The sequence below is a fragment of the Penicillium bovifimosum genome (assembly GCF_028826915.1).
Source record: "Penicillium bovifimosum strain IBT 22155 chromosome Unknown utg000004l_segment0_segment0, whole genome shotgun sequence".
NCBI classification, from domain to species: Eukaryota; Fungi; Ascomycota; class Eurotiomycetes; order Eurotiales; family Aspergillaceae; genus Penicillium; species Penicillium bovifimosum.
The window spans coordinates 670,880-696,153 of NW_026622713.1; the positions used below are offsets into that span (position 1 = coordinate 670,880).

At 52.6% G+C, this 25,274-nt stretch overlaps 8 protein-coding genes across 8 annotated transcripts; 5 read left to right on the plus strand and 3 right to left on the minus strand.

Annotated features, from left to right (window-relative positions):
• Positions 1–860: 860 nt before the first annotated feature.
• N7515_004543 (CCR4-NOT core subunit CDC39) lies at positions 861–7,950 on the plus strand (the record flags this gene model as incomplete). The annotated part of the gene is made up of 4 exons (XM_056665287.1): positions 861–1,520; positions 1,571–1,895; positions 1,953–7,828; positions 7,885–7,950. The coding sequence occupies 4 exons, from the start codon at positions 861–863 to the stop codon at positions 7,948–7,950; spliced, it is 6,927 nt and encodes a 2,308-aa protein (XP_056522237.1).
• A 525-nt stretch (positions 7,951–8,475) lies between these two features.
• On the plus strand, positions 8,476–12,380 carry N7515_004544 (Survival protein SurE-like phosphatase/nucleotidase; the record flags this gene model as incomplete). Its single annotated transcript, XM_056665288.1, has 8 exons — positions 8,476–8,544; positions 8,592–8,776; positions 8,856–9,311; positions 9,371–9,645; positions 9,764–9,864; positions 9,922–10,826; positions 10,874–10,933; positions 11,105–12,380. The coding sequence occupies 8 exons, from the start codon at positions 8,476–8,478 to the stop codon at positions 12,378–12,380; spliced, it is 3,327 nt and encodes a 1,108-aa protein (XP_056522238.1).
• Positions 12,381–12,511: 131 nt separating this feature from the next.
• On the minus strand, positions 12,512–13,720 carry N7515_004545 (DUF453 domain protein; the record flags this gene model as incomplete). The annotated part of the gene is made up of 1 exon (XM_056665289.1): positions 12,512–13,720. The coding sequence occupies one exon, from the start codon at positions 13,718–13,720 to the stop codon at positions 12,512–12,514; it is 1,209 nt and encodes a 402-aa protein (XP_056522239.1).
• A 265-nt stretch (positions 13,721–13,985) lies between these two features.
• Positions 13,986–15,233, minus strand: N7515_004546 (uncharacterized protein; the record flags this gene model as incomplete). The annotated part of the gene is made up of 3 exons (XM_056665290.1): positions 13,986–14,419; positions 14,484–14,767; positions 14,824–15,233. 3 exons carry the CDS (start codon positions 15,231–15,233, stop codon positions 13,986–13,988), a joined length of 1,128 nt encoding a protein of 375 aa, XP_056522240.1.
• Positions 15,234–15,553: 320 nt separating this feature from the next.
• pex14 (putative peroxisomal membrane anchor protein (Pex14)) lies at positions 15,554–16,994 on the minus strand (the record flags this gene model as incomplete). The annotated part of the gene is made up of 5 exons (XM_056665291.1): positions 15,554–16,294; positions 16,347–16,431; positions 16,485–16,746; positions 16,800–16,806; positions 16,875–16,994. 5 exons carry the CDS (start codon positions 16,992–16,994, stop codon positions 15,554–15,556), a joined length of 1,215 nt encoding a protein of 404 aa, XP_056522241.1.
• A 300-nt stretch (positions 16,995–17,294) lies between these two features.
• Positions 17,295–19,550, plus strand: N7515_004548 (kinetochore-associated Ndc80 complex subunit NDC80; the record flags this gene model as incomplete). Its single annotated transcript, XM_056665292.1, has 2 exons — positions 17,295–17,339; positions 17,397–19,550. 2 exons carry the CDS (start codon positions 17,295–17,297, stop codon positions 19,548–19,550), a joined length of 2,199 nt encoding a protein of 732 aa, XP_056522242.1.
• Positions 19,551–20,284: 734 nt separating this feature from the next.
• Positions 20,285–21,079, plus strand: N7515_004549 (uncharacterized protein; the record flags this gene model as incomplete). The annotated part of the gene is made up of 1 exon (XM_056665293.1): positions 20,285–21,079. The coding sequence occupies one exon, from the start codon at positions 20,285–20,287 to the stop codon at positions 21,077–21,079; it is 795 nt and encodes a 264-aa protein (XP_056522243.1).
• Positions 21,080–21,705: 626 nt separating this feature from the next.
• N7515_004550 (uncharacterized protein) lies at positions 21,706–25,008 on the plus strand (the record flags this gene model as incomplete). Its single annotated transcript, XM_056665294.1, has 1 exon — positions 21,706–25,008. The coding sequence occupies one exon, from the start codon at positions 21,706–21,708 to the stop codon at positions 25,006–25,008; it is 3,303 nt and encodes a 1,100-aa protein (XP_056522244.1).
• Positions 25,009–25,274: the final 266 nt, after the last annotated feature.

Sequence of the window (25,274 nt, forward strand, 5' to 3'; positions counted from 1 at the left end):
ATTTGTTTCACGTAACGAATACTCGAGACGATTCCTTCCATTCTTGCGATAGATATACAAAGATCTGAAGTGTACTTTGCCCCTACTTAATATAGACATGAGATATATGGACGCAATGATGAAGAGTTACTGGGATCTAAAGTGCCTCTTTCTCGTTTGAATCCATGCCCTCGCGGCTGCAGAGCCTGGCTGCCAATGAAAGTGGGAAATATATATCAATAGTAAGACTGTAAGCACAGCAATTCATGCCACCCACGGCATTGGCAACATCATTATTGTGATACCTTCAGTCTTTATCGATGCATACTGTGCAGTTAGCAGGTGTGGCTTCATTAGGGTAACGTCCCACCTGAGCGGGTCGGACTTGGAACCCCAGCATCACGTGCCATATGTGAGGGCAATGGCACGTGACTTTTACCGAAACAGCACTAAGTAGGTTAGCAAACGATGGACGAGTGAAAGAAGCAATCAAACTGTTATTCAAACAGGACACAATGACCAAGGAGAAAGCCTTACAAGGCTAACCACCCTTGAGTGAATGAGTGTTTCTCACTGAGCATGGTGTGCAGTTTGCTTGTATTCCACTACCCGATTAGGAGCTCCTGCTTGACACCTGAGGCATTCAAGTTCCGCCAACTCGCACCTCTTGCACTTCCTCCTGCATCCTCTCTATCTCATCCGCCATCCTTTTCTCTCCCGCAATCTCATCTTCATTTTTCCCTTTACTCTCCCACCCTCGATACTGTATGATCTGGCTCACATATCATTGATCTGCTTTATCGATATCCCCCCGTTTATTGCGCCAGTGACTCTTAAAAATCTGTCTTTGGACCTCCAGATCAAATGATCGCGTCTCCTAGATGACCTTCCCTCCCCCACACCCTTCCGCCCAATCGTCGATTGCTTCTGGCACCGATAAATCTTCTTCGACCAGGACTGATATTGGTGCCTGGGGTCGGTCCGTGTCGCAGTCCGGCGCACGTCGTGGGTTGACTCCACTCGCGACTAACATATCCTCTGCCGCTCCTCCCACGGCCTCCCGGGGCTTGGACGCAGGCCTTGGAGTTTCAACACCATCGTCCTTTTCTGCCGTATTGAGCTCTGCCAGGGGTGGTATCACCGGTGGAAGTCCCAAACCCACATCTTCACCGTTTGGCTCATTGCAATCTGGCTCGCAACAGCACGCAACAAACATCTCGTCTCCTAAGTTCCGATCTCACACCCCTTCCATAGGGTCCCATTTGGCCTCGTCTACAGGCTCCGTTCCGGGTGGAGGAGGTACTGGGGGAGGAGGTGGCGGGCCGGGATCTTCCAGAGGCGTCTTCTCGCCGCTCTCGTCCGGAACAACCGTGAATTCTCCCACAGGCTTCGCGTCTGACAAGTCGGGATCCGCAGCCGCTCACTCGAGCCAGTCTTCGCTTACAAAGATCTCCATCGCACAAGTGTTCTTGCTGCTAGATTCCATCACAGAGAAAGAAGGCAAAGAGAAGTGGGAAACAAAAGCTGCTCAAATACATAAGGTTTGTGGTGTTGCCCTTAATATTGGTCTGCACGATTCTAACAATTGCAGCTCGTAACATCGAACGGAATGGAGGTCTTTTCTAAATACTTTCGCCGCCTCCTAACCGGCAATGCACCACAAATATTCCCTGGTGTGAACAAGCCCGTCGAGAATGCGGGCAACTACCCTCTCCTTGTCCAGGAGCTACAGAAAGTGTCCTCAGACATGGAGCAGTCCCAGAAGATCGCCGAAACAGTAGATACTTCTGAAGGAGATATCTTCCGTGACTTTGACCTTTCCACTTTCTTGGACCATTTCCGACTGGATCCAATTGTCAAGGTAGCACTGGCTTTGGCATTTAAGCTGACCAGCAAGTCGGATCTCCGCGCTAAAGGTATGTAGCTGCCTCATTGTGTCCGGATTACCCCTCTAACAATGATATCTTGTCTAGCTGATGCTATTCTCTCCCAATCCGTTGGCCCCTTCCTGCAGAGCTTGGCAAACCCAACCGAAGTGACCAAGGACTACCACAACTCTTTCCTCGGAATGACCATCGAGCGATTCATTCTATTCCCTCCCCGCAATTTTACCGACGATGTCAAGGCGAAGTTGGTATATGCAGCCAATCTCCGATACCAGAAGCTCGGCTCAGATATGCCATTCGAAGTCTCCTCTGCTCTCCAGATGTTCAACTTTGTCAGCCCACAATACACCCTTGTGCGGCAGCTTCATGCAAAGGGACCCCGCGCAACTGCAAGCATTGAGACCATCAGCGAGGTGATCAACGCAGACCCCAAAAATTGGAGCGAAGAACATATGGCAAGCGCCCTTCTATTCATGGTTCTATCGCAATATTGGGAACAATTCTCGCTCGAGGCATTCCTGAGAGCCTTCGCCGATAGGCCAATCAATTGGCCGCTGGTGTTCCGGAACTTCGATCGCGAGGGCCTCCGAGTGGATCCAAAGCAATTCACCAAATTGTACAATGTTCTTGCCGCCATGTCGGCCGATGACCCTTCTTTGGATGTCCAGAAGCTTTGGGCCGGAGATTGGGAGCACCGTGACACCCAGATGTCATTCCTGACAGCTTTTGTGGCCTCCCGAATTGATCCATCGCAGATCAACAACCTTCGCGCAACCTTCCCTGCCGATTTCTTTGATGATGCCCCTGAAATCGTCAAATTGCAAGGCGAGCGAGCAGTGAAGTCCCCTCTTCGGTCCATGGACGCCATGAAATCAATCTTCGACCTTGCCTTATTCTCACAAGCTTCGTGGGCTGCAGCTGAGAGCCAGCTCCTCATCAAAGCGGTTGTTCAATACGACCTGCCGGTTTTCCTCTGTTCCGCTCTTGCAATTCCGCAACCGTGGTCAAGTGTTCAACAGAGCTTTGTGCTGCGCACATTCATTGTTTTCATCTCCAAGCAGGAAGATGGATATCAGCTCGCTCTCCATGGCGCTTGGCGGCAAGACCGACAGTGGGTATCAGAGCAGCTCTTTACCACTTTCACACAGGATCCCACATCCACTGCAGTGATTTATGAGCATGCCGCTGCATACGGGTGGCTTGATTATCTCCTTGGTTTTACCAACGGACTTGCCCTTGATCTCGCTTGCTACTCCCACCGTAAGAGTACTTTCGACCTCGAACAGTGGGTGCAGAATGCTGCACAGAAGGGTGCAATTGATATGGGTGGTCTGCTGTCGAAGTTCCTTCGAATCAAGGCGGAAGATGAACTGCACGTCCAACGGAAGGAGCAATCTGCTCACCAAATGGTCAGCCTCGCAGTAAAGACTGTTTATACACTCTTGTCCGTGTTGGAAGAATATGTCGGAGACCGTGAAAACCTCACACCTGTACAGCGCATCTGCATCCAGACCTATCCTCGTCTAATCAACTATGGCGAAGGATTCGACGATATCATTGATGCCAATGGCGAGAACGGCAACACGTTGCCTGACTCCATCGACAAGCAAATGCAAGAGCTCTTTGGTAAAATGTACCACGAGGAGTTGTCGCTGCGTGAGATGCTGGAATTAATGCGCAAGTACAAGTCTTCGCGGGACCCCACCGAACAAGATTTGTTCGCCTGCATGGTGCATGGTCTCATCGACGAATATCATTGCTACCATGAGTATCCGCTCGAGGCTTTGACTAAGACTGCGGTCATGTTCGGCGGCATCATCAACTTCCGTCTTGTTGACGGCATCACGCTGAAGGTCGGTCTCGGCATGATCATCGAGGCCGTTCGAGAACACGAACCTCACGATCCGATGTACAAATTCGGCGTCGAGGCGATTGAGCAGCTCATCAACCGTCTTCCCGAATGGGGAGGTTTCTGCCACCTGCTTCTCCAAATCCCGTCTCTGCAAGGCACCCCCATCTACCAAAAGGCCGAGGAGGTAATTCGTGACCACAAAAATAAGGTTGGCGAAGCCGAGGCGGGTCCCTTTGATGGCCTTGCTGCTGTGCCTGTGACTAACGGCAACGCTGTTGAATCTCCCGTTGCTGACGGCTCCGTTCGCAAGTTCCGTGCTGTGCAACTCGACCCTCCTCTTCGATCCGAGCTCTACGAAGACCCGGACGAAGATATCCAAGACAAGATACTTTTCGTTCTCAACAATGTTTCCGAGCAAAACATTGACGAGAAGCTCGAAGATCTGCGAGAAGTGCTGCGCGACCAACACCATCAGTGGTTCGCCGCATACTTGGTGGAGGAACGCGCCAAGCTGCAGCCTAACTTCCAGCAGCTTTACCTTGACCTTCTTGGCCGCATTGGCGACAAGATCCTTTGGGCCGAGGTTTTGCGGGAGACCTATGTTAGCGTCGCCAAGCTGATCAACTCGGAGAACACCCTTAGTTCATCGACTGACCGCGGTCACCTGAAGAACCTTGGCGCTTGGCTAGGTTCACTTACTATTGCCAAAGACAAGCCTATCAAGCACAAGAACATTTACTTCAAAGGTCTGCTTCTCGAAGGCTATGATACTCAACGCCTCATGGTCACGATTCCATTCACTTGCAAGGTCCTTGTCCAGGCTACCAAATCCACAGTCTTCAAGCCACCCAACCCTTGGCTGATGGATATTTTGGGCCTGCTGTTGGAGCTTTACCATTTCGCTGAATTGAAGCTCAACCTCAAGTTCGAGATTGAGGTTCTGTGTAAAGATCTCGACCTTGACCACAAGACAATTGAGCCCTCGGTTGTTATTCGGGATCGTGCTGCACATGCCGAAGAACTGCTGCCAACTGCCAACGTCCCAGAGGGACTCGGCGAGCCGTTTGAGGACTTGTCCCCCAACCCGATCACCCAAGCTATCCGGAATGAGAGATTGTCTCCGGCCGCCATCATGTCCACCCTGCCAAGTCTTGACAAGATCCTCGTCTTACCCTCATCGGCGAGCAGCATGGTTGATCCCACCATACTCAAACAGATTGTGCACACTGCTGTCGAGCGCGCTATTGCGGAGATCATCACCCCTGTCGTTGAGCGCTCTGTGACCATTGCATCTATTTCGACTGTTCAACTTGTCTCAAAAGACTTTGCCATGGAGCCTGACGAGGAACGCGTTCGCCATGCTGCTGGTATCATGGTGAGACAGCTCGCCGGTAGCCTGGCACTTGTCACCTGCAAGGAGCCTCTGAAGGTTAGCATGACCAACTACATCCGAATGATTCAGCAAGACTACTCCGAGCAACCTATGCCCGAGGGTTTGATTCTGATGTGCGTGAACGACAATCTTGATGCTGCTTGCGGCATTGTTGAGAAAGCTGCGGAAGAGAAGTCTCTACCTGAGATTGAGAAGGTGATCGAGCCACAACTAGAGGCTCGTCGCCGCCACCAGGCCAGCCGCTCTAACGACCCGTTCATTGACCCTTCAATGAACCGTTGGGGTCTGTTCATTCCAGAGCCGTACAGGCAGGCCCCCGGTGGTCTCAACAAAGAGCAACTTGCAATCTACGAAGAGTTTGCCCGCCAATCCCGTGGACCGGCCCCATCCACTGACTCGTCGGCGGGCCGTCAACTTCCAGATGTGCTTGGGGAATCCTATCCTGCTATTCCTAATCTCTCCACCCCGGCCGAACAGCCAGCCATTCCTCACAGAACCCCCCAGGCCCAGCCTGCTGTATCTCAATTGCCCCCTGTCCAGACCAACGGGTTCCTTGATGCCCAAAGTCCTCGGGAAAGAGTGGAAAGCCTCGTTTCCGACCTTCAGCAATCTGCTCGCAGCGCTCCTGAAGAGCACGTCAAGGACCTTGGCAGAGACAGTGTGGTGCTTCAAGAGTACAATCAGGCTCTGCGCAGTATTCTCAACTCGACCAACGGAGAGGAGCTGGCAAGACTGACCTCATTTAAGGTCTGCACTGTGCTGTATTCCCAGCAGCATGGTTCTCTCGAGATTGAAGTTCTCGTGCATCTTCTTGCCAAATTGTGCGATATGTCCAGCCTCATTGCTCGGTACACGTGGGCCCTGCTTTCCGAAGTTGATGATGAGCACATGTTTAATGTGCCAGTCACTGTTGCCCTCATTGACGCAGGCCTACTGGATATTCGCAGAGTGGATACCAACCTGACCCGCCTCATCCTGTCAAGGAATGTGCCCGCTTTGGAGTTGCTGGGCAATCTGATGGATCGCGTTCTCTTTAGCGAAGAACCCTCGGCCCTTCGATCAGACTTCTCCGGCAGCCTGGACGCCATGAACCAATGGCTTGTTGAGGATCCAAATATTGCCCCCGGAGTCGAGATTCTGCGAAAGTTGCGCGAGTCTGGTATTCCCGAATTTGTCAACTCTCTTCTCAGCGACCAAGCCCGATCCAAGCGAGACCAGATGGAGTATATCTTCAGCGAGTGGATCGGTATCTACAAGGCTCCCGGTGCCACTGACCGCACCTTCCACTCTTTCCTCCAGGATCTCCATAATCGTCAAGTGATGAGCAGCCAGGAGGATTCCGCATTGTTCTTCCGTCTCGGCATCGACATCTCCGTCGCCATGTTTGAGCATGAGTCTCAGAATCCCAATGGCGGCAGCATTGATGAAGCTTTCCTCTACATCGATGCCCTCGCTAAGCTCGTGATCCTTCTAGTTAGATTCCAGGGTGAGAGTGCTGGCGCCGTCAAAGCCAGCAAGGCTAGCTACTTCAACTCCATTCTGTCTCTCTTGGTCCTGGTCCTCAATCACCACCAGGTCATGAGAGGTGAGGCTTTCAACCAACGTGTGTTTTTCCGCCTCTTCTCTAGCATTCTCTGCGAGTACTCGATGAACGGGCTCCAGCGCACAGAGCAACATCAGGGCATGATTTTCGCCTTGGCCAACAAGTTCCTGTCTTTCCAACCGCGTTACGTGCCTGGGTTTGTGTACGGCTGGCTTTGCTTGGTTTCTCACCGCGTGTTTATGTCCGATATGCTCAACATGCCTGATCGTGCCGGATGGGCGCCTTACTGTGAAATCATGCAGGCATTGCTGTCCTACATGGGTGAGCAACTGAAGGCCGCCAACATTACATACGTTGCCAAAGATCTTTACAAGGGCGTTCTGCGTATCTTGTTGATCCTGCACCACGATTTCCCCGAGTTTGTTGCTGAGAATCATTTCCAATTCTGCAATGTCATCCCGGCCCATTGCGCTCAGCTCCGCAATCTTGTTCTGAGTGCCTATCCTTCGTCGTTCCAGAAACTTCCTGATCCCTTCCGCGAGGGCTTGAAGGTCGAGCGCATCGAGGAAATGCGTGAAATCCCTAAGATTGCCGGTGATATCGTTGCTCCTTTGCAGAATGCCAATATCAAGGACATCGTCGACAGCGCGCTCCAAACCGAGAGCATCTCCGAGACCGCCGTTCAGCAGCTTTGCGACGCGATTCTCACTCCCGAGGCTAAGGACACTGGTCTGTTCTTCGTCCCGGTCAATGTTGATGTCGTCCTGGTGAATGCGCTCGTTCTGTACATCGGTCAGCAAGCCGCAGTGCAGCATGCCTCCAAGGGCAACACCCGCAGCGCCTTTGAGAACTCGATTCACGCCACTCTCCTAGACAAGATCACCCAGGCCCTGCGACCTGAAAGTCGCTACTATTTCATCAGTGCCATGGCCAACCAGCTTCGTTACCCCAACAGCCACACCTACTTCTTCAGCTTCACAATTCTCCGTATCTTCGGTGTGGACTACAATGAGCAGGATGACACGGATGTCCGCCAGCAGATCATTCGTGTTTTGTTAGAGCGACTGATCGTCCATCGCCCGCATCCATGGGGCCTGATCATCACCCTGCAGGAGCTCCTCCAAAACCGGGCCTACGCATTCTTCCGCCTTCCCTTCATCCAGGCGGCCCCTGAGGTCAGTTTCCCCAAGCCTTGTTCTTGAGTCCCACAATACTAACATTTATACCACAGATTGGACGTCTCTTCGATGCCCTTCTCACACACATCCAGCAGCAGAGCCCTCGGCCTATCACCTAAACATCTCTCTACTTCTCTCTTCCTTCACTTCCATCTCTCAAGTTCTTCTGGGTAACTCGGGTGGTACAGGAGTACTTCATTTTGCATGTAATTTTCCACGGGGTCTCCACAATTGCTTTTTATCTTTCGCTTTCATGTTACGGGGGCTCGGGGGGATGGCCTGCATATTTATTTGTTCTCTTTCTTACGATTTCCGCATGACTTGAGGTTTCATGATATTATCGCGTCTCATGCTATCCGCGGCCTGTAATGATAAGACCGTAAAAGCTGGAGTTGACGGTGCTTTGCTTATCTGCATCGGTGGGAATGCTAATTCTATTATTCTTATGATCATTGGTAACTGTAGCTTTTACTGTTGAGGATATGCGTACTTTCTGGTTCTCTTTGGTCTTTTAAATCGAAGAACATAGTTGAATGTGACGACCGTCTGATAATGAGACCTCGGTCGATAGCTCGATAGTGCCCACGCAGCATATCCAGACCGCAAGACCGCAACTTCATTCTGCCACTCCCCCACCCCCTAGAATGGCAGACGAAGATTATACAGACGACGAGTCAGAATATGGCCCATCTTCGGCCAGGGCTGTCATCACGGTGAGTAGAATCATCCATGTCCCTCGCCTGCAACTGACACCAGCCAGGACGCGCTCTTCGCGCCGTTCCGCGCGCTGGTATCCAAGTCCGCCCTACGGCTATACCTGAACACGCTGCTGTTCATGGGCGCCGCAGCGCTATTGATAGGCATATCCGCTGTCGCTTATGGAATCTTCTATTTCAAATTCATTCCCACAGTCGGGCTGCAGCGCGAAGTCCATTTACAATTCGGGTGAGCCCCAACTTTGTCCTGCGACAACATTCCCCGCAAATCAAACAACCAGGTCAACTAATGAAATCTCGCGCAATAGCGATAGCGACCACCCCTGGGGCATAGCACACTTCGACTCGGAGTTCGTGCCCTTCCAGGCATACGACGTCTCGGTGACGCTGGAGTTGCCGCGTACGCCCGAGAATCTCGATGCTGGTAACTTCATGCTCGACCTTACCCTCTTCTCCTCCCGTCCTGCATCGTCCCTCGTCCCTGGTCCGAACAATGAACCCATCTCGCACTCCCGTCGACCTGCTATCATGACGTATGCCTCGCCGCTGGTGGACGTTGCCCGTAGAGCTGCGCGCATGCCGCTTTATGTCGTTAGTTGGTACCGGGAGTCGGAGACACTGGTGGTGCCGATGATGGAACATCTTGAGTTTGCAAAGGGAACGAAGAATCTGCCGCAGGGCTTGCAGCTGGAGATTCAAAGTGATCGGAGGATGCAGATCTATTCTGCTAAGGTGGATATCCGTGCTAGGCTTACGGGGCTTAGGTAGGTCTTTTTGTGGAGACGGAAGGGAGAATTGCTAGGCATGGCTAACGGCTGTATAGATGGGTTATGTACCACTGGAAGATCACATCGTTTGTGGTGTTCAGCTCTTTGTTCTGGTCTGTATCCATGCTCTCTGCTAGCCTGACGTGGCTAGCGATGACTTGGATTCTGGAGTCTATGCCCAAGGAGGTGATTAAGGAAGAATCGGAAGATGTTATCAAAGAGGAGTCTGAGGATGGGGATAGTGAGGAGTCTCCCGAGGTAAAGAAGGAGGAGTCGGAAACCCGATTGCTTTCTAGCTATCCGGCTGAAGGCGATGGAGCCTCAGGCTCTGGTATAGAAAAAGCGGAAGATCGTGGAGTGCAAAAACGGCGGAGTCATTCAAGGGAAGCAGAATGGTGAATAGGCTACGATGCTACGAGCCTACGAGCCTACGATGTTGTCTTAGTTAGAGATGTGGATCATCCCGAGCGATTGCGAAACCAAAGCGGGGGAAACTTCTTCCCCTCCATTCTTCACCTCAACCACTTCACTTCCCCAAATGCATATCTTGGTTAGTCTATGGTCTATAGATCTTCTAGGGAATTTCAAAAGCTCATACCATATATAGGTCACCAACGACGACGGTCCGCCGTCAAATCAGTCCTCGCCGTACGTGCATTCCCTCGTTCAATCGCTTCAGGCCGCCGGGCACACCGTCTCGGTCATTCTTCCGCACCAGCAGCGATCATGGATTGGTAAAGCGCACATTGTCGGCGCATCCGTTAAGCCTACCTACTTCCGACCCGGTACTCTCCACCAAGAAGATGGAACCATTCACCACCTACCCCGAGGTAGTGACGGGGAGCCCGACGACGAAGGCGACGAATGGGTCTTGATCGACTCAACACCCGCGAGCTGTGTCCAGATCGGCCTATATCACTACTTCCAGGAGCGAGGTCCTGTTGATGTCATCATCTCCGGTCCGAATTATGGTCGCAATACAACTGCTCTGTTCGCCTTGTCGAGTGGAACCATTGGCGCAGCGATGGAAGGTGCCTGCTGTGGAAAGCGCTCAATTGCTCTATCTTATGCATTCAGCTCTCGGAATCATGATCCTGTAATCATTGCAGAAGCCTCGGCCCATTCGGTAAAGTTAATTGAGCATCTATGCGCGAACTGGGACGACAACGTGCACCTCTATAGCGTGAATGTTCCTCTGGAACCAGGCGTTAGCGAGAACAAGATCATGTATACCGATATGCTGCAGAATACTTGGACCGGGAGTTGCTTCCAGGCTGTAGAACCCCGATCTGCAGATGATCCCGATTTGCAAGAACAGCAGCTGCGCGATGCGGGTGAAGTGGCAGGAGAGAAGCCCGACCAGACGGTTGGCAACAGTGATAAGTCCTCTCGTGGACCCCGGATTCAACACAAGCACTTCAAGTGGGCACCGAGCTTCCGCGATGTATTCCAGAGCGTGGAGGAGAGTGCGCCGGGCAACGATGGCTGGACCGTCAAGGAGCAAATGACTAGGTTTGTGCATTGCCCCTTTGACCACGAATGTCGGCTAACTCGGACAGTGTTACGCCTCTCAAGGCCAACTTTATGCATGCCCCCGGTATTTCGGGGGAGATTAAGCTGTGAGTGCAATGTTTAGCGTGAATGAATGCATGATATGGAGGGTTCAGTCCGATACAACATGTTGCATGGAATTGGAAGACTGTCTTAGCCATTAGATATCATGTCCCCTACCCCTTTTGATATGCTTTTTTCTTCATAAGACGTGCTTCTGATAAACGGAGATCTTGTAGATCGGCGACTCAGCCGTCACTGTACTCCCTCATCGACTGCGATGATCCCTACGTGCAACAAATGGTTGAGCGGGCATTGACTCGTCGCCTGGGAAGTGCCTCCAAGCGAGTGTCCTCTGTGTCCGAACTACCGGACTCGTCATCGCCGCTTTTCCAGTACCGCGAATATGAGCGCCTCGACTTCGAACATATCATGTCCCACTTCTCAACGTCGCTGTCGAGCGCATACATCATCCGAAAAGCTTTGATCCGAAAGCACTATCTCTCGAATACAGTGGCCAATTGGATCTCAAAGCACCCAGATAGCATCCTGCGAAAGCACTTCAAGCCCGCATTCGACTTCGAGCTCGACTACGCCGAGTTCCTCGACGATGCCCTACTGGAAGCATACGAACTCAACGACAGCCTAGCCAAGAACGCCGAACGCCCCGACTCCGAAAAGGAATGGTGGATCCTCAAGCCCGGCATGAGTGATCGCGGACAAGGAATCCGCATTTTCAACAGCGAAGACCAGCTCCGCGAGATCTTCGAAGAATGGGAAGAAGACTCAGACGACGAAAGCGGGTCCGAGAAAGAAGAAGACGACGAAGCCGAAGGCGGCGCCAGTCTAGACACAGGGATCGTCACCTCACAGCTCCGCCACTTCCTCGCACAGCCCTACATCGACCCACCCCTCCTCCTCCCATCATCCTCAAACCGCAAATTCCACATCCGCACCTACGTCCTCGCTTCCGGCTCCCTCAAAGTCCACGTCTTCAAGGAGATGCTCGCCCTCTTCGCCGCAAAGCCCTACTGCGCACCGCACGAAGAAGACGACGTCGCTGATCTCGCTCGCCACCTGACTAACACCTGTTTCCAGGAGGGCGGCAGCTCGAACGAAGGCAGCGTGCGTCGCTTCTGGGACCTTGACCACCACGTCCCCGGTCTCAGTGCGGATTGGAAGGAGAAGATCTTTGATCAGATCTGCGCGGTGACCGGTGAGGTCTTCGAAGCTGCGGCCCGGGGGATGATGATTCATTTCCAGACTCTGCCTAATGCCTTTGAGCTGTTTGGTGTTGATTTCCTTGTTGATAGTAATGGTGATACGTGGCTTCTGGAGCTCAATGCTTACCCGGATTTCGCGCAGACGGGCGAGCAGCTGAAGGAGGTTGTTGTTGGGCGCTTGTTTGAGGAGGTGGTTGATGTTGCTGTTAAGCCGTTCTTTGGGTTGGGTGATGGCGTTGGGACTGGGGATATGAAACTGGTTGCTGATATTGATCTTGGAAGGCATGCTTAGAGCTGGGGTTATAGATCTATGATATACCATTTTTCATGTACGAAAATAAAAAGTTCTGATTTTGACTACTCATCTCCTCCCAGTGGTATCATGTAACTCATACTATACAAAGCCGCCTTCAATCCATTGACTCAATCATTCTTCCAGAAAATGCGCCCCTCAAATAAACGCCTTGCCGTCCGGAAGACCGTAGCAGAAGTCAAACCCCCATCCGCATCGAAATTAGCACCAACCAGCAGATTCCCACTAGCATGTCCAATCGTAACCCCAGCCCTATCAACCGGATCCCTATCCACAACCCCAGCAACCGTACTCATTGGCACCCTCGCAGCAGCCGCAAGAGCCAAAGCAACCGTAATCGGCACCGCCTTATGCGGCTGGCCAACCGAAAGAGCTCTTGCCAGCAAATCCACATCCCCAGCCGTCTGTTTCCGCTCAATATCCCTCTTATCAGTAGTAGAAGGCGCAGCAACTATACAAATCTTTGGCACACTCCCAGGCACCTCCTCCCTCTCCTTAGCAATACCCATCTTCACCCCCGCCTGCCTTCGAATCGAGTCCAACCGCACCAGCAAATCCGGATGAGCGGTGATCTCCTCCGGAGTCATATTCCCCTGCACACCAAGATCGTCCGCCTGCACAAAAACACACGGATTCCCGACGTCGATACAGGTAACTCTCGTCCCATCAAACGTGTCCGTGACATTCCCCGTCGGCAGTAACTTCCCCGTAACCGACCCAGCAGGATCAATGAAATCCAGCTGGACACGAGCTGCAGTGCCAGAAACGCCGTCTATAGCGAAGTCGCCTGTAGAAGCTGCTTCGCCGTCGACGACAGGGAAAGAAGAATGGATGATTTTTCCTGTGTTGGTATTGTGGATGCGGACCGAGGCTGAATCCTGGTTTGAGTGTACAGGGACCAGCTGCGCGTCGACAGCAAAGGGTCCGACTGCAGAGCTCATGTTTCCACAGTTACTGGAGTAGTCGACGTCGGTGTTTTTGATGCCGAGCGAGATGAAGGTGTAGTCGACGTCGGCTGAGGGGTGTGTTGATGGGCCGACTACGCATACCTTGGAGAGGCTGGAGAGGCCGCCGCCTAGGCCGTCGAGTTGCCGGCCGTAGGGGTCTGGACTGCCGATTACGCTGCGGAATATGGGGGCCCAGTGGTTTTTGTCTTTGGGGAGGTCTGATTGTTTGAAGATGACGGCGCGGGAGGTGCCGCCGCGGTAGTATGCTGCTGGGAGGGAGTTTTGTTTTTTTGTTTGGATTTGTCGGCTACATGGTGGTAATTGAGTCAATTTTGGCCGGTTTGGTAGGCGAGGTAATGTATGTTTGAACATGTTGGGTTTGTTGGCGATCCTGGTGTTGGGGGTCGGGATATGGTCCATATAACCGGTCGGGGTCACTCCGATGGCCGGTTAGCTTGTGTCGGTCGGTCCGTTCCGCTGAGCCGTCGGGTCCCGATGGAGTATGGAGTAGAGTACGCAGTACGTGTCTTATTATTGGATCTTGGGCTTAGGATGTAGGAAAGAAGTCAGATATATGCCAGTATGTTCGAAAAGAAGCTGTATCTGTCCCTTGATCAACGATCTTTTGCGATCGCTTTCAACCATATCGTTGCTTCGCTAAAGCCTGCAAGAAACTCATAGTCTCCTGCTCCTTCTGACGATATGCCTGAGCTCGTTCTTCACGCTCCGCCGTACGCGCGCGAAGAATCTCCTCCCTCCGAATTTCCCGATCGTTCTTCTTCCGCTGATCCTTCTCCTTCTCTCGTTTCAGAGCAGCGAAATCGTCCCCGCCCATCAAATCTTCCTCCGGTGCTGCTTCAGGCGAGCCACCACGCATAGAGTCCGCAAACGCACGGTTACTCGCAGCGACTTCTCGGCGCTTCTCGAGCTGTCTCTCTCGTGTGCCCGCCTCGGCCCGCGGCGCAACCTCATCTTCGAGCTGGCGCAGTGCGGATTTATGCGTGCGGATTTCGGCACGGTACTGGTCGCGCGATGCACCGCGAGCGGCTATAGCATCTTCAATGGCGGTTTCTCCAATGGGGTCAGTTATCTTGGCCATGTTTGGAAAGAAAAGAAAACGAAAGATAGAACGTACCTCTTTTGAGCTCAAGATCTTGCATATTCGGAATCGTAGGTCCTAGGTGTGAACCACCTCTCGCTGAGCCTTGCGGAAGACTCGGCCCATACTCATCATCATCCTCGTCGTCCTCGCCTAATGGCGGATCCCGCGATGCTTCCCTGGTCTCTCGCTCTCCCCGTCTATAATCAGGCGATCCACGATCACCACCGGGGCCAACTAACGGCTCTTCTTGTGCGTTCTGGCGTGCCTTATTAAGTGTAGCGGGATCATACCATCCCTCCGCAAGCTCTCCACGGTTCCTGCGATGTCAGCAACCATCGCCGTAAAAGCCAAGGAGGCACCCCTCAGCACCTACCATTTTTGTATAAAGCTCTTCCACCGCCCTTTAACTTCTTCTTCGCTCATATCTTCGATGTATTTCTGTTTCTGGATATCCAGATACATGCCGAACATGGGCTCATAAGCCTTCAAGTCGCGCCCCGATAGCTCGCGCGCTTGGTAAGGGAGTACGACTGGTTTCGCTGGTGCCACTGGAACATCTCTGTGTCGTCGCTCGTGGCGATCGTGATCCTTGTCTCGATGTCTGTGGTGTCGGTCTGATTTGTGTCTGTCTGATCGGTGCGGAGAGCGCGAGCGCGAGCTCTCTCGCGGCCGGTGGCGGTGGGAATGGCTGTGGCGGCTGCGGTGTTCGCGGTGATGACGGTGACTTGAAGTCGGTGCGGAGAGGGATGTCTCCCGGTGCGAGGAGCGAGTTGGTGAGGGCATTCTGGCTGTTTGGTCGTAAGGTCCGTGGAGAAAAGATGGAATTGTCTTCGAAGTTCGGGGTCGATAAGGCTGATCGGCTTATCGGTTCCGCCTTGTGAGTCCCCGAAGTGTTTCCACTTGATTCCACTTCGAACTCCACAGCACTGTGTACATTCTCAAAAATCCTAATTACGAGGTTATGGTGGAGTGGCTGAAGAAGTCTATTGAAATGTAATCTGCTACATCATGGCAAACACCTAGAGACAAAAACATGCAGTTTGATAAATACATCTAAGCGAAGAGGTATACAACGTCCAATAATCCAGCATCACCAATTGAATTTAACTGGCAGGAGCACTCTGCTCCTGGCTCGTGGTAGCAACCGCATCAACAGCAGGAGTAGCAGGGGCACTCGACTGTGAGTTGGACTTGGATCGGTTGGCTGCGGCCATCTGCCATGCCGGGATGGAGGCAGACCGACCGAGCTGCGAGAGAGGGTTGGGGCTCTGAGTTGCGGGCGCGGTCACTGGGGCAGGGGCCTGAGTAGGTTCCTGTTCAGCAGGAGTCACCGTTGCAGCGAGGCTGTTGGTGGCGGCAGCGGGGGTAGCGGGGGCGGGGGTCTCTTCCGAAGCCGGGCGAGGGGTACTGGCAATGGGGGTCGCTCCGACAGTGCGGCCGACAACGGGGGGAGCTCCGCTACCACCAAGTCGGTTGCCTAACAAAGTCTTCAAGCTCTTGAGCTCAGTTCCGAGCTCCTTCAATCGGTTCTCATTTCCTTCCCGGGCACCTTCGAGGGCCTTGGGGATGGCATCCTTCAGTGACTTCACCTCGTCGCTGATGCGGCGAGTCTCATCGTCCCTGCGCCGTGATGAGTTCTTGAGATCAGCAACAAGGTTCTCTACCTCCTTGAGAGCCCCGTCCAAGCGCTCGGTGCGGGCTTCCTCGGCGGTCTTCAGTGCGGCGGTATCGGTCGATAGTTGTTCGATCAAAGTAAACGCACGGGAGAACTGCTCATCAATGTTTTGCTTATCTTGCTCCAGCTGGGGAGGGGTCGGCGGAGCGATCAAAGGTGCGATGTAACGCTGTATCGAATGATCAGTGCTATACTGGTTGGGGATGAACGGGACCAAGTACCTTCGTGACGGTATACAACCCATATCCAACTCCACCAACTACTGTTGCCATAATGAACCAGTCACGCCAATCTCTCTTGGGTGGTCTGTTGGATTGGTTAGCCTTTGATTTCATGCAGTGCTCGATATATGTACGTACTCAGGAGGCGGCTGCCATTGATTATATGGAGGGTAGCCATACCCAGGAGGTCCTGGAGGCGGTGGTGGTTGCCGGTAAGGTACTGGCTGTGAGGAGTAGCTAGGTGATGAGGATGATGCAGCTGTAGCGGCGGCCGCGGCAGCTGGGTCCTCTCCCACTCGCGATAAGGCGATGTCCACCTCCTCCTGTGTCAGGTTCTTGGATTGGAGAAACGAGACCCTCTTTTCAATAGGAGACGATGCAACCGATGGGTCCTGGAGGACTAGATAAAGTCAGCGATTATCACACAGCGAGCTATGCCCTCAATGTTCTTACAGGTAACCTGATGATATGAGTTAGCAGTAGCTCCGAAAGCGGAATATCAGAGATGAATGTTCAGAGACAACTTACAGCTGAGGCAATCAGCTCCTCGCGTGGAGCCATAATGATTGATGCCGACTGGTATGGAGTAATGAGGTGCAAGGAAGATGGTTTAGGGAGAGATGCGACGCCCGCATCGGCAATCGCCATTTGGACCTCGGAACCGCGCCCACGCCAAGACTTTCCCCAGACCGGGCGTCTCGTGATTATCGGCCAAACTGTTTTTCCATTTATTTCACACCGCCTACCGCATTCGAAGCAGCAGGCATTTGTTTACATTTGCTTTGTTCAAATCCCCTCGTGCCTGCCAAACAACATACCCCTCCTCGGATTTGGCCGCGCAACACACTTGGACATTACATTCTTGTCAATACATAGACTCATTTTATTTACAGCCTTTGTCAAAAGAACGGAATCCTCTATCGCCGCCTTCGCGGCTTGTCTATCACCATGTCGCAAGATACTGGGCTGTTCAGTATCAAGCGCCCCCGAGAAGTATAGGCACCCTTCTTTGCAGTCCAATGCATGTCCCTAACTGTTATTATGCGATAGACTCTCGGGAGTGTGCAAAACTTCTCCGCTATTCCTCAACCACAATCGGCGCTGAAGCGCGCAAGCTCTATCGGGTTCCAAAACGCCCCGTACAGCTCTCAACATCACCGAACCTCCCTGCTGGGCTCAACTGGTCGCCCACAACAGCCGAACTTTACGCGCATGTCGATTGGTGGACCATACGGTGCTGATGCCGGCCTTTCATCCGTTCGCCGATCTGTGTCGAGCAACATGTTCGCGGGGGGTAGTGCTAGTCGGCAGAGCTACGCGCCGGGCTCTCTCTCCTCCAATCCCGCACCTCCCAATCCACAACGCAGGAGTAGTGTGTTCTCGCGTCCGTCTACTGGAGGAGGGCCGATGGGACATCAGTCATTCTTCACTCAGGTCCCCACCGTAGCTGGTGTTCCCAGAGATCCGCGCCCTCTCAGAGACCGCTCTTTCCAGGCGCGAATTGGCCAAGAACTCTTGGAATATTTGACAATTCATGGATTTGAGTTGGAAATGAAGCATTCTTTGGGACAAAACACCCTTCGCTCGCCCACTCAGAAGGATTTCAACTACATCTTCCAGTGGCTCTATCACCGGATTGATCCGGGCTACAAGTTCCAAAAAGCGATGGACGCTGAAGTACCGCCAATTTTGAAGCAGCTACGATACCCATATGAGAAAGGCATCACAAAGTCGCAGATCGCAGCGGTCGGCGGCCAGAATTGGTCGACCTTCCTTGGGATGCTGCATTGGTTGATGCAGTTAGCACAGATGATGGATCGATATCAGACTGGCGAATATGACGATGCATGCGCTGAGGCGGGTGTTGATGTCTCTGGCGATCGCATCATTTTCCGCTTCCTCACTCAAGCCTACCACGATTGGCTGCAGGGTGGAGAAGATGAGGACGATGACACTGCAGAAAAGCGTTTGATCCCTCACGTGGAAAATATGTCCCGAGAGTTTGCCCAGGGCAACGAGCGGTATATGCAGGAAATGGAGGCGCTAGAAGCAGAGAATCGGGCTCTCCGTGACCAGATTGAAGAAGTGGAAAAGAGTGCCCCGGACATTGCCAAGCTGGATAAGCACTTCCGCATCTTGGAAGATGACAAGAGGAAGTTCGAGGACTACAATCAGAACGTCAAAGGGAAAATTGAAAAATACGAGACTCGTATCAAATTCCTCGATGCAGAGATCCAGAAAACCGATGCCGATCTCCAGGCTACTGAATCCGAGCGGTCTGAACTCCAGGCAAGTGTTGATCGGCAGGGTATCACTATCCAGGATATCGACCGTATGAACTCGGAGCGAGAACGTCTGCAGAAGAGTCTTGAAGATACCATGGCTCGTCTTGAAGAGGCCCATGCCCGTGTTATGGAGAAGGAAGCGGAGGCCAGCCAGAAGCTGGAAGATCTAGAACAGATCGTGAAAGCCTACAATACTCTGGGTTACCAGACCAGCTTGATTCCTGCGGCGGCGGAAAACGCCAAGGGCCAAGACTATGAGCTTACTCTCAATATCAACGAGAACAATTTCTCTGCTAGTCAGATCGGCGGTCCTCAAAGTCGTATTTCTCCGGAGGGGGATCGTCTACTGGCGGAACCTTTCACGGGCTACCACCCCGCGCACTTGCTCAACCTGGACCTTCGGGGCTCCGTCCGAAACAGCCTGCAGTCACTCCGGAAAGAAATCAACGAACGACGGAAGCGAGGGATCGATGACGATCTTGAGCGTCGCAATCTCCTTGACAACATCAAGGAGGCAATGGATGAGAAGCGAAGCGAGGTCGAGGCCTTGGAACATCGCCGCCGGGCAGCAGAAGAAGAGTTCGAAAGGACCAAGGAAATCACCACTACTCAGAAACTGGCCTCCGACGCTCAAATTGAGAAGATGGAGAAGGAATTGGCCAAAATGCGCGCTACGCTCAGCGATAGTGTACAATTGGTGGAGCAGCGCGAGATGAATACCAACATTGAGTACGAACAATTAACGCTTCGAGCAAATGCTCTTCGGGAGGAGCTGCACACCAATGTTGAGACGATGCTCAACGATGTGATCCGCTTCAAAGTACATGTTCAGAAGGGCCTTGAGGACTACGAGAGCTTCGTGGTTGACGAAGTGGAGCAGGAGCTTGGGGGCGAAGAAGGTCCTGAAGAGGAGCTCTGAGGTTAATGTGCTTTCACGATTTGACGATTATTTTGGAGTCTATCGGTTTGATTGAGGTGTTGATTTCATGTACAATACCCCCACCGGATTAATTAAGGCTTGTCTGGCAAGGACGCGCAATGCACATATTATTTTGTTTAGAGGCATGTTCTGCGATCTTGGCGTACTTCGTTGCTCGACTTTAACCGGAAAGTGGTGAAAGAGTGGACTGATCGGCAGGATGGACATTGGAGAAATTAGGGTTGAAAGCTGTCATTTGTTCGTTTTATATGGACCCGTTTCTGCCTGAAACAACGCCCTCGCGTACCATAGCAGCATCAGTTTGATCGACGTGCCACCCACACGCTTCAGGTATTCTAGACCAACTCCTCTTCAGTTGATAGGGCTTCTTTCACCCATTGCCGAAAAGATCGTCCTTGGTTTAATCCTTTTGCCACGGGATTTGACCTGGCCCCTGCCGATCTATGTGGTCTCATACACAACGCATATTGTTTCGGCAACGTTTGACGGGACCCATTATTTTGACCTCGATGGAATGACGAAACCGAAGGAGTATATAACTAAAGAGGAATTTCCTCTTCTCTGGGGCTTCTTTCGATCAGCAGTGCTGAGCACCTCCATTCGTTCTTTTAAAACAGCTTCAGGTCTTCCTTACATTGCCACTTCTACTGTGTAGCATTCATTCATTGCCAAATCCTGTCTTCCTCATTAAGATCAAATCTCAACAATTCATCATGAAGTTCACTACTGCCTTCGGCGTTGCTGCCCTATTCATGGCTCCATCTGCTGTTGCCTGGAAGCTTCCTGTGAGTAAATGCAGTATCAAGCCTCGGTTCAATTCGTTTTCGCTGACAGTATTCCTCCAGCATGGTCACAAGCTTGATGCTCCCACTCCAACTCAGCTGCCGTCGCCTTCGGGCCCGGCACTCACTCCCACGGGGACCCCAAGTGCATCCCCAAGTGCGTCTCCTAGTGCATCCCCCAGTGGGTTCCCAAGCGGTCTTCCAGGCGGTTTCCCGCCCGGGTTCCCTCCCGGATTCCCTCATGGCCCTGGTGAACATGGTCATGGAGAACACGGTCATGGTGAGCACGGCCATGGTGAACACGGCCATGGTGAACACGGCCATGGTGAACACGGCCCTGGTGAACACGGCCCTGGTGGTCTTGATCATGGCGGTCCTGGCCAATGGGGTCCTGGTCCATGGGGTCCTGGTCATGGCGGTCCCGGTCATGAAGGCCCTGGTCATGGCGGTCCCGGTCACGGTGGTCCTGGCCACGGCGGTCCTGGCCATGGTCCCAAGCCCACTGTCACCAGTGACATGCCTTCCGGGTTCCCAGGGTCCACTGGCACCCCATCTGGAATCCCTGAGTCTACCGGTGCCCCGTCTGGATTCCCAAGCGGCTACGCTGGCGGCAGTTCTGCTAGCGCGACTGTTACTCCCACTGCAACCTCGACTCCTTCTGCTGGCGCTGGAGGGAGCGGCTTCCCCCGCATTCACGCCCGTCAGGTCCGCCCTATGCTGTTTTAGTTCATATGTGGGCGTTTCGCAGATTGGCTCGCTGTGGCATGTGAGATAGATCAGAAGTTAGAACTGTGCTTCCCATGGCTGCTGGATCAGCCATGGAGATAAGACATTTTGATGTTAGGAACTCTTCCTTTTCAGTTATAGCGTAGAGTAGTGAGCTTGTATCCGTAGACAGCATGAGCCTGACACAGCAAGATGTCAATAAGGTGTGGAGTTGGTTTCATCTTGGATTGTCTGTGGTCGGTCTGCTCCCAGTCGCAATGGGGGACAGTAAGCCTGGATAAGAATTGTAAATAGCCCGCATCAATGAAATCTTTTCCTCCAACACGAACTCTTCCAATGCCAGTTCGGAGGTGCAATGGTGAAGGAGTAAACTCCGCATTCTGTGACCTCCAATTGGCCATAGCTCGATGCTGACTCAGCCCAGATCTCCCGATCTCAAATTCCAAAATTCTCGCATTCTCGTGTTTTGTCCGATAACATTGCCGTTGTCACAGTGTTTCCTTCACTGACACGGGCGAATCTCGTGGACACTACGACATGCACCTGTGACTCGACATGTATCACGTCAATCCCGTATCTATCGAGATCGCGAACCCTATACACCCGCCTTCGAGGCTTGCGGTACCATGAGCAGGTGCTTGCACCCCGGCCGCATCCTGCCATTCGGTCGCAGGCCAGCTTCGCGCCTTCCTTTCCTTCCTTATCGATCTGTCGCTCCTTTTTCTCGGCCAACATGGAGTCAATTCACAGAGAAAAGTCGTCGCGATCAACGAAATGTCAATTACCCTGACGAAATCATCTTTCTACGCCAATACAATGTGATCAACCACCCTCGGCTCACGCACGACCAGAAAAGGAACATCGCCGCGTGGATTCCGTTATTGAGGGAGTATCTTCAACGAGAAGTTGCCAAACCTGCAGGCCAGGCAGGGCGGCTTCGTCCACTCCGCGAATCCCAAGATGAACTTGACCGGACCCACGCTCTTATGGGGTGTCTTTGGGATGCCAGAGTGCACTTTGAATATGAACTCATTGCGCATCTGGGATTTGAGTTGAAAGAGTGGACTAATGTGGAGGCTCTACTAAACAGTTTGATTGACACCTATGAATTGCTCGTGCCTCACATGCCTCCGAAGCATCCTTTACATGGGCTGGATTGGGACAAACCGTTTCGCGTACGACGGCATCATGAACCAGAATCCGACCTGGAGTCTCCTCTTGCCTCACAGGTCTCCCTTAGCAAGCTTAGCGGAGCAACACGACCGAACTCTGCCTGGAAATGGACACGTTTGAAGCCTGTCCCGTCAGACAGCGTTTCCCTTGATACACTGACGGTAGAGCCTGCACCGAGGTTCTTTGGGGAAAGAATACTGGCCGAAGTGCTTGCAAGTCTGGGCTCCCTAGTTCTACATGCCTCACAAGCGACGCCAAATGATTATAAAATTGCAATGTCCTGTGTGTTCAGGATTCTTGCACGTCTGCACCATGCAGGAATGATATCTGATCGAGTGTATCAATATCCGCCTCCAGATGCTAGTCAGAGTGTGTTCCGCCCGCCAGGACTCCATCTCTTGTCCAACTCCATCATGAGCGTTTTATCCGACGCGGCCTGGCATGAACATCAAGCGGCTGTGGCTGCCGCGGCTGCCGATGCAGGAGAGACATCACCTTTCATTCCCTATACGCCGGGCATCCGAGAGCTGGGCCCCGAGATTTGGTTGGAGCTCATTCTATGGTGTTGTGTCGAGCATGGGTTCTGCAAAACAGGCTCACTTCTTGTGAAACAAATGAACTTGCAGAAAGAGTGGAAAACGCAGAGTTGGGCGCCTCTCATCAAGAACCTCGATATAGTCAAACAAACCAACATCAACGCCGAGCAATCTTGGCGCCAGCCCGGTCAAGATGAACAACCGCGGACGTTCAAACGTCAGAACAAAAATCCATTCAATGGGCTTGGACACCGGGTCATCAGCGCTGAGGTGATTGCCTCGCTGCGGAGTAGCTTGACAAACAGGGCCTATGTTGGAATGGGGGACCGCGGATATCTTCCCATGGACCTGGTCAACTTGTCAACCCCTCTCACCAAGATTTTGGAGCATCCTTCCTCCAGCCGTGACCTCCTACCAACAAACAGGAATGCCAATTGGCAGATCGTACGGGTGCTGAACTCAGGTTGTATAAGACCATCATCTGACCCTGTTACCTTTGAGGCACTCCTGAGGTCTTACAGCAATGTTGTACCTCCGTGGGAAGGAGACGAGCTCAAACAAGCACAAGAGCTGGATGGCAAAACGCGGGCGCAATTCTACGATGAAAGCGCTGCCTTCACTGGATTGATAGAGTACAACCTCAATTATTATGCTCGGGACAAACAAAGCGGACGCCTTTTTCACGAGTATGGTTGGCTCCAGAACATTGCCGATGCGAGCAAGGCACGGCACATTCAGGCATTCTTCACAAAGTTGACGGAGGCCAGCGAGGAAGAAGTTCCCTCGCTCTTTGATTTTCAGTCATTTGAACCCCACAGCGTCTCTCAGTCGTCTATCCCGCAGCTATCATATGCCACCTTTGCCAACATACTTGATGTGGCAACTACAACCCATGCTTTCGATTTTGGCAAGCAACTACTTCTACACGATGACATTGATGGCCCTGCCATCCCTCTAAGCGCATATGGCAACCAGGCCTTGGCGCCGTCAATACTCCGATTTGCAGCTGCCACCAATAACTATGCGCTTGGCGACAGTGTGGTATCTGCCCTCGAGATACCTCTTACTGTCAACACCATCAAATCCTTGATCAATTTCAGCATCGCCCGAAACGATTGGAGACGTGTGGTGATCATGCTCGACTTTATCACCGAGAACCGAGCTAAGTCGTGGGGGTACACCAACATCAGCGCGTTGGCGAGTGCAATCATTCGGCTCGACGCCACCGTTCGGCGCAAGACTGCCGCAGGTACATTGACTCAGGCAGATACCAGCAATCTCAAGTCTGCCATAGACATTCTGCTGCGTATCTTCCGCGGCGAGTGGAATGCTAGCAACACTCGTGAGAAAGTCAGGGTCTTCCAGCTTCGGGCACTGTCTCGTATGCATCGTGTGCTCTCCCTCATCCCGGGTCCTCTACAAACTGTACTCAAAGACGTAGAGCCACCCAAGGAGATCACAGGACATCACAAGGCCACCTTCATCCCTCCAGTTGCCTTCCACGACATATTTGCTGCCGTCGTGGAAACGCAGGGCGCGATCGCCGGCAAGCAATTCTGGGATAAAGTCTGCGTCGACTGGATCCCGCCCAACCGCATGCTCCAAGCTCCAGGCGGTGTTGCCCGGCTGCTTTTCAGCAACGAGCGAACCCACAGCAACGGCAGCCCAGGATGGGATGCGAAATACGTCGCTCATGTCCGAAAAAAGGCCACGGTAGCAGACCTCAATACCATCCGCATTCTCGCGCGTACCGCCGTCCGGGAATATGCCGAGGAAGTAGAAAATTCCACACGCCCAGCCAGCGATCGCAGTCGCGCTAAGATACCCCAACCCAATACCCCCTCCGCCTCCTCCAGCCTCTCTTCCTCTTCCTCCTCATCATCATTCACCTACAACCCCGACATCCCATACAAACCCTCCATCTCCAAAGCAGAATACCGCTACCAAAGAACGAAGGGCAAGCCACCCCAGACAGAATTGGAGTCTATCCTGGACTTCTGTCTCGAGACTTTCCTCAAATTCAATCTGCCGGAAGACCAGCTCGATATCGAAATCCCAGGCCACATGCGTCGCATGCAGAACAGAGGTGTCTTTACTTCCCCTCTGCGTGGTCCTGTCAGACAGCGCATCAAGTACAACGCCGAAGATCCCTGGATGCACTCTTCCTGGTCGGAGAAGTTGACGCATTCTATGCCGCCGCCAGACAATCACAGGTCATAAGGTTAAGGCCATCTCGAGACAGTGAGCTGTCTTTCATGTATTTTTAATCTCAAGTAAAAACTATTTACAGATGTATATACCATTTTCTTTTCGTTTCCTCCCGTCTAACTATCAGGTTAAATGTCCTTGTTGCATTCTGCGGTAGTTCCATGTACCGCAGTGGCCCACTGTCCGCCGCCCACAGATGGTTGCCATCGCGGCTCTTCTCGACCGTCCCAAGGCTTTACTAAAAGGTGAAGAGAGGGTACATGAAAAATTAAAAAGTA